At 36.7% G+C, this 8,172-nt stretch overlaps 1 protein-coding gene across 1 annotated transcript in view; it reads left to right on the forward strand.

Annotated features, from left to right (window-relative positions):
* Nucleotides 1–281: 281 nt before the first annotated feature.
* The window catches only part of LCORL (ligand dependent nuclear receptor corepressor-like), a 27,167-nt gene continuing 19,276 nt past the window's right edge, over nt 282–8,172 (forward strand). Inside the window, exons 1-3 of the mRNA XM_009878114.1 lie at nt 282–366; nt 7,290–7,369; nt 7,626–7,755. Coding sequence (XP_009876416.1) covers nt 282–366; nt 7,290–7,369; nt 7,626–7,755 — 295 coding nt within the window. The remainder of the gene's footprint in view (nt 367–7,289; nt 7,370–7,625; nt 7,756–8,172) is intronic.

Below are 8,172 nucleotides of genomic sequence, written 5' to 3' on the forward strand. Positions count from 1 at the left end.
ACTTGTGTGGAGCTATGAGGCTAATCCTCCCACCTTTAAGATTCTGTGGTAGTTATTTTAAGTCTAATGAGGTTGTTGGGGCATGGCTTAATAGGCTGATTGTGTGCAGATGGCAGTTGCCTTATTGTATTTTTATCTACGAATAGTACTACAGTGGAAGGAGTAAATACTTGTGCGATAAATGTAACAATTTTTGTAATTGCTCTCAGAATTTCAGAATACTTGCTGCCAGTGTTCTCAAATCTGCTTCCTTTTAAGAAACTTTGGATTTACTATTTTAAATGTTTCTTTTGTCTCCAGGTTTTGAAAGTATTTTAGAAGGGCTTTATGGACCAAGGCTACGAAGAGACCTCAGTTTATTTGAAGGTAAATGAGCCAGCTTTTAGTGCAATGATCTTAGTTTATTGATTTTTCTTTTTCTTAAAGGTACTTTAAAGTATATATTGAATTCTATAAGGAAATCTTCAATTTTTATTTTTTTTAATGTTTATTTCGTCGTATTCTTGTCAATACTCTGTCTAGGCAAAAAACTAGGCAAACTTGTACCTGGATTTTGTTCCTATGCAGAGAAATTTTTGGGTTAGTTAAGCTTTCCTGAGAAGCTCTCATGAGAAAGATTTACTTTTCTGGAATACTACCTCTCCTACATCACTTTTTGGGCAGCTTTTAGAAAGAGAAGGCAAGCTATTCAGTTTGCTAGTAATATTAATTGGCAAAAGGAACGTAAAGAATGCTAGTTTGGTTTTCTTGTAGTGGTCCAGAAAATTTAAGCATCTTATTTTATATACATGTAAAATATATAAATTAAACGTTTTGTTTGTATAAGTATATACATCAAAAAGTATATCTGTATTTAAGTGTATATATGTATTAAAAATAAATATTTTCCATTACCCTTATAAGACATCCTTAGTCCAAATGCTTTTATTTTGCTGAATTTTTTTCTAGGCTTTAAAAACTACTGTTTCTGTTATCGAACCTTCAAAATGTTCCATTTTGTTTCTTTACAGTTTATTATCTGATGGTGTAATTTGTAAAGCTATACTTCTATACTGCTAGTATGTGAGCCATAGTGTCATATACTGTTTATGTTTGCATGGAGTAAGTTTGGAATGATTACTTTAACTTGGCTGTGGTTTTGTCCTCTTCATATTGTGCAAGTTCCTTGGCCTGGATCGTATGCATAACACAATATTTTCAAGGAAAAGGGGGAGAACTTGAAATACTACTTTACTGATGTTTTAAGAATATTTTTTTGCCACTTACAAAGCTAAGCATGTCATTAGTCAGACTTAAAAACATTTAGGAAATGTGTAAATTTGGGTTAAAGCTTATTTTTGTGAGTAATATTCCCATCTGCTGTGATAAACAAGCATATTACTGCTTTGGAAAGGCAACAGGGCACTGTTGTAATAGTGTACAGCATTTTTTTTTTTTCTTTCTGTTTGTAATTCCAGTGTGTTGCTGTGTATTGGGCTTTACACTGATTAGTGATTACAGTTTTATTATTCTTTTGCATCAAAGGGTTTACATTCTGAAAGAAAATTCAGGGTTCGGTTTTTGTGTGTGTGTGTAAGAAGGCAGAAAGTACTGAGCTAATGACCAGAATATAAGGGTTACCATTAAATGAGCCTGAGAGTACAGAGTAAGGTGCTATATTGCTGTTTTAGAATTCTTGCATGTATATATATGAGCTATCTTAAGTGAAAAGTTTTAGCCTCATGCTGTTGAAGATTTCCCGTAACCTATGTAAGATCCTATTGCTTGCAGAACATTTTTGATATTTGATGACTTCATCCTGCAAATTCAGTTCATGTTTGTTTAAAATCATGAAGTTTTCAAACAAATTTCAATTTGCAAAAATGTCTGTCGGTAATATGCCTGGGCTGTTTCCATGTTTGACACATCTGTAAAATTGATTTATTTCTTCTGGAGCAACTGTAGAAGAAATGAGTGTTAGGCTGGGATAGTCACCTTACTGTTTTTAGTTCATTTTTATAGATATAGTATCTATAACTTCAGTAATCCTATTTAATATTGCCATGTTCTGTACGAACACAGTAGAGGTAGACCTTATAGCATAGGATGGATGCAAGGCTGGTTCTAATTTGAGGTGTGAATTTTCACTTGGCAGATTACAAAACTGAGATACAAAATACGAAATTTGCTGTAGTTAACAAAAATAGGGTTGGAATCAGAAGCTGAGTTTTTAGACTCTTATCAGCATGCCTAAATACATCTTGCAAGGTGTTAATTTTTTTTTCATCAGAACCACTGAATCAGTACTATTAACATGCAGCATTATGCCTCGTTAACAAGACTTTGTTTCCTTGAACAAACCTCAAGAAATTATATGGCTTTATCCAGAAACCTGTGAGAATTGACTGAAATACGTGCCACAGCCACAATAGCGTTCTTTCTCTTACACTGTTGGTTTTATGTGTTGTTTTGTAACACAGAAAAAAAATATTAATGTGCATAAAATGTAGCATAAATGTATTGATATATTTCCACTGTAGCTTTGTCTTGAAATATTTGATCTATAGATTATTGTATTGTATTCTCTCAAAGTTGCTTGAGAGAATGATGAATTGTTGGGTTTTTTTGCTCTTCAGAGAAAATATCTTGTAAACTTTCTGAGAAACCAAACTAGTTAAACTGAACTAGCAGATAGCTAGCTGAGGATGGCAAGACTTTAATTTTTTTTTTGTTGCCATTTTAAAATTCTTTTGATGTGTATGTGGGACTTACCTTGGGCCTGCTTAAATGATTCTTGTCACTCCCGTTGTTCAGGGGTTCTTTTTCCTGATGGCTTTCATAGCAAAGCTTCTGGTTGCAAAGGCATCAAGTTTTATATCTTGGCATCTGACCTTGGTCTTGCTCTGAATGAGTTTGAGACTTCTTTTGTCACTGAATCATTAGGGCTTTCTAATCCTTTGCTTATACCCGTTTTCAGCTAAGTAGATTCACATGTAAATTGCTATTCTTTGCATTCTACTTTTGGATAGTTAACTAAACTGTAGAAAGATTTTCTTCTAATCAACTGGTGTATGTGTGTATTTTCTTTTTTGTGATTACATGCTGGGGTTCTGATCTCTTCTGGACAGAAGAGAAAGTATCCTGTGTGGGAAAAGCAGGTCTCTCATCATTTGTTCTCTGCCAGGAAAAAAACTCTTTATACTGAATTAAAAGTTTATTTGACGGTGTTTTATTTTTCTGTTAAGTTGTTCTGGAATATTTATTCAGATATAGAAAGTAATGGGATGAAGAATTATATTAGAAGTGTGAACGTCTAATATCAATTGAGTATTTAAGAAATTAAAATTATGAAGGAATGATAAACACCTCAAATGTTTTAATGTACTTACTAAGAAGCTGTAGTGACATATGAAAAGGAAGGGGATGATTTGTTCAGAAATATGACAAATAGCTTGAAAGTTTATTAGGACATTATAATAATGCAGAAGATACTGGAAAGTAAGGGTTGGATTTCTTAAGCTATCATGTGAAATAATTGTTTAATATACATATTTTGACAGGTAAACATGGAATCTATTCAGTGCTGCAGATGTCTATGTTAGTGTAATTCAGCATGACTCCTTGTGAAAGATGGTTTAGGAAACAAAGATTTGTATGGCTTAAATAAAAAAGGTGGTAATTTTTGTCAAAGTTCACCGTTTTATTTTTTTAAAACACAGAAATAGCTTTAACAGCTTTGTACTAAATGACTTTGGTTTCAAGTAATGCTTAGTACTAAAATGCTCTTTGCACAGTCTTAACTTTTTCTCACGGACTGGCTAGTGTTGTAGGTTGTCAGCAAATCTTTCACCAGCTGACCCCAAGCAAGGTGAAATTGGGAGGGGAGACGATCATGATCCTAAACTAAATGAAGCTAAGAGAAAGCTTGTTCTTCTTAAAGTGCCATCTGTACCTCTGTTCTTTCTGAGAGTGTGGTTGTCTGTCTGTAGTTAAAAACTAATACTGATCTAGGTACGTTTCCTGTGATGGTGACCTGACTGTTGGATGCCTGGCATTTGAGATATCTGATATATAGCTGCTATCTTGGGGCAGTTTTGCTTAGCTCACTACCATACTTAATGTGTTATGTTGTACATGCTTTATACTTCTGTGAATAAATTTAGTTATGTAGGGCTGATGTTTTTCAAGGTTTGCTTTTTTGGCAACACGCAAGGATTGCTCTCTAGTTCGAATTTTAACAGCATAACTTTGGTATTTTAAGGCAGAAGAATTTCTCTGAAAATACAGAACCTGTCTTGGCATTGTGTGCAGAATCTCATCATTCAGAAAATACTGTGATTGCAAGGAAAATTATGAAGACATGAACTTGTTATGAAAGGATATTGTAGGGTTGGTTTAATCTGTGGATATCTTAAAGGAATAGCTCTAATAGGCTGGGACAGCTAGATCAATTCAGCAAAATAACTCATTATCTTTTGTTACTATCAGTCAAGAAGAAACTGTGTCAAGAAAAAACACTGTATCTGGTTTTGATCATCAGCTGTCCAACCTGTCGAAGCTGCTAGTTAGCATCCCTGGAAGCATAAAACACATTGTTAATATATAATTCTGTTAATAAATTAAGAATTTTAGAGATGAGCAAGCTAGATTTAAATAATAATACATTTACTTGGGTTAGATTTGCACTTAAAATGAAACTGAAAAAATGAGGTTCTTATTTCTGATGGTGCCTCTATGATAGTATATTTAAGAAAGAGTAAAAGCCTCAGGAGTTGGGAGGGAGGATGGGAGGAGTGGAAAGTAACCCTGCAGACAGCAAGATCAGAGAAGGAAGAGGGGAGAGGAGGTGTGCTGAGCACCAGAGCAGACATTCCCCTGCAGCCCATGGAGAGGACCGTGGTGAAGTAGATAGAACCTGCAGCCTGTGAAGGACCATGCTGGAACAGAGATCCTCACTGCAGCCCATGGAGAACCCCATGCTGGAGCAGATGGAGATACCCTGGGGGAAGCTACAGCCTCTGGAGAATCCATGCTGGAGCAGGCTCCTGGCAGGAATTAGAGCCTGTAGTGAGGAGCCCCTGCAGGGGCAGGCTTTCTGGCAGTAACTGTCAGCCTGTGGAAAGGTCTCTTCCTGAAGAACTGTGCCCCGTGGAAAAGACACATGGTAGAGCCATTTCTGACAAGCTGCAGCTGTGGGAAGGACCCACAGTGGAGCAGTTCATGAAGACCTGTAGCCTGTGGGAATGACTCCATGCTGGAGCAGGAGAAAAATGTGAGGAGAAAGGAGTATCAGAAAGGAATTGTTAGGAACTGAGGACAGCCCCTGCTTCCCATCCTACTTGTGCTGTTTGGGGTGGGGGAGAATGTAGAAGTGCCACAACTGAAGAATCATGGAATCATAGAATGGCCTAAGCTGGAAGGGACCTCAGAGATCATTTTAATCCGGCCGCCAGGGACACCACCTCTCGACTAGATCTGGCAACACGTGGGGACCGAACGGGAATCGGACCCATGACCTTAGCATTATTAGCACTGTGCTCAACTGACTGAGCTAACCGGCCCCCTAAGAAGTAAAGTTGAAGCCTGGGAAGAAGGGGTGGTAAGGTGGCTTTAGGTTTTGCCTTCCTCATTATGCAAATCTGTTTTTACTGGCAATAAATGGAATTAATTTTCCCCAAGTTGAGACTTGCTTAGCTGTTACAGTAATTGAGAATTGATCACCCTGTTTTTATCTGCACCCAAAAGTCTTTCCATCTTATTTTCTCCCACTGTCCTGTTCACTGTGAGAGCAACTGAGTGGGGCTTGGCAGCCAGCCAAGCCCAACCCACCACAGTGTGTTATTGAAAGCAGTTAATCTCAAGAACCTTCCTCACAGAACCATGATTGTAATTTAGCAGTACAGAGAAAAGAAGGCAACATATTTGGTAACTAGTAAGAGGAGTGGGAAGTTGTTTAGGTTGTAAGTTCAAGAATTGGAAATGAATGGGATGGAGAGGACCTTGGTTAATGAGGTTTGTATTCACTGGCCAAAATGCTGCAGCCGTGATACTCATGCACTGCTGAGATACTGTAGGAAACGTACTGTCTGCAGTTAGGAAGTTTGGTGTAGAAGTAAAATGTCTGATCTTGAGTTTGTGGTCACCTGTATTGAGGAAACATGCATTCAAGTGAGAATCATAGAATGGCCTAGGCTGGAAGGAACCTTAGAGATCATTTTAATCCAGCCTCCCTGCCGCCAGGGATGCCACCTGTCAACTAGATCAGGCAACACATGGCGAGGGACCAAACAGAAATCTAACCCGTGACTTTGGCATTGTTAGCGCCCTGCTCAACTGACTGAGCTAACCAGCCCCCTGAACGGTGTGGAGGAGATGGAGTTGAATCTCATGAGAGAAAACCAGGTGGGCTAGATTAGCCTAGCAAAAAGTGTAGAGTGTAGAGAGGGCATAGTAGTATTCTCTGTAAATACATCAAGGTGCTAAATACTTGAACAGTTGTTTTTCATGGGTTTAAGAGTAATGTTGCCATAAAATCAAACTGGAATAACTTGCCATGAGTAAATATAAACAAGAAATCAGTAGGTTAACTATTAACATAGTTGGTTAGGGAAAAACTTTAAAGCCATTGGTGGTTCAGGAAGAGAAGAGTAGGTCATGGAAAACTAACTTTGGAAATTAATAAATTGTTTAAAGAAAATAGATGAAGTGTCTCCATTCAGTAGGAGAAGACTGGATACAGGTGATCTATTTAAGTCCTGTATTCCCTCAAGGCCAAAGTACATCTTCTGATAAAATGTATGAAATTACTTTGCAGTTCTTTAAGTAAATCCAGTACTGCAAAGTGAGTACAGGATTTTGGTTTACTAATAGTTACAGTATCAAATCAATTAAAACATTGAAAGTACAACATGCGTAGCTCAGACAGTGAGGAATCCATATCCTAGTTCCTAGTTTAGTTTACTACAAGTTTGTGCAATTTTGTTAAAAGGAATGATGACTGGGATTCAGAGATTTATTTACGCTATTCGGATGCCTGCAGTAATTGTGACAGGTACTCAGCTGAATGGCAAGAGTTTACTTTTCCTTTTAAGAAAGGTGCCCTCTGCTATTTTAGAGTTGAGCTATATGAACCAGACATGACTCTGGAAATATCTGAAGAATTGAATACTTCTGGCTGTGTTGTACCAATAAATGAATATTAAATTATGATGAGATTAAGATTAAGAACATTGTAGGATGTGTATTTTGTTCTCAAAATAAATTTTACTTGTTTAAAACATCTAGTTTTTCTTTTTTTTTTTTTTTTTAAGACTGTGAGCCAGAAGAGCTAACTGACTGGTCTATGGATGAGAAATGTTCCTTTTGTAATTTACACAAAGAAACAGTCAGTGTAAGTATGAACATGACATCAAGCATGATTTCCCCATCACCCAATTCTTGATATGAAAGTGAGAATCATCAACTTTCCAAACAACTCTAATACTCCATTTTTACTTAAGATAGTTTGACTATGAGAGGGAATGAAGTGGTTTGTCTTCTTACTAAATAGTTTTTCAGTGGTTTTTTTTCACTCAGTAGCTCAATAATTTCATTGTATATCCAGTAGAATAACTTCTGAAACATGTTATAATTTTCATGTCTTCTAGGATCGCGCATCAGTTATCGGTTCTTCACAGTCAACGCCTACAGAGGAACTGTCATCTCAGGGCCAGTCCAACACTGATAAGATTGAATGCCAAGCAGAAAACTATCTAAATGCACTCTTTCGAAAGAAAGGTAATAAAATCATGTCTTAATATTATTATATGTGACACAAATATAGACGAATGAAAGGATTTAGGGTTGATTTTCATTCTTAAGTAGTTCTTATTTATCTACTCAATGCTCTTTCTGTTCTTTATTCTTTTAGTTTTCCTTAATATTTTTCTTTGCTGACTTGAATCTCCAAGTGAAGAAGTACTAGTCTTTCTACTTGCCAATGCTGTTAGTCCTGTTGCATTGTGTGTTATTCTTTTGAATGCCCGTTCATGATACTTTATTGCTGGTTTTGTTGTTTGTTGGTTTTTTGTGTGTTTTTTTTTTTTACCATGAGCAGCTACTTTGATTTCATGCCAGCTTCACGTGCCATTCTGTGGAATTTTAAGCATCAAAACATTTTCTGTCTTTAAACTTTCCGTTCTAGTTTTCAGCAGG

The sequence above is a fragment of the Apaloderma vittatum genome, unplaced genomic scaffold, assembly GCF_000703405.1.
Source record: "Apaloderma vittatum isolate BGI_N311 unplaced genomic scaffold, ASM70340v1 scaffold15251, whole genome shotgun sequence".
Lineage (NCBI taxonomy): Eukaryota > Metazoa > Chordata > Aves > Trogoniformes > Trogonidae > Apaloderma > Apaloderma vittatum.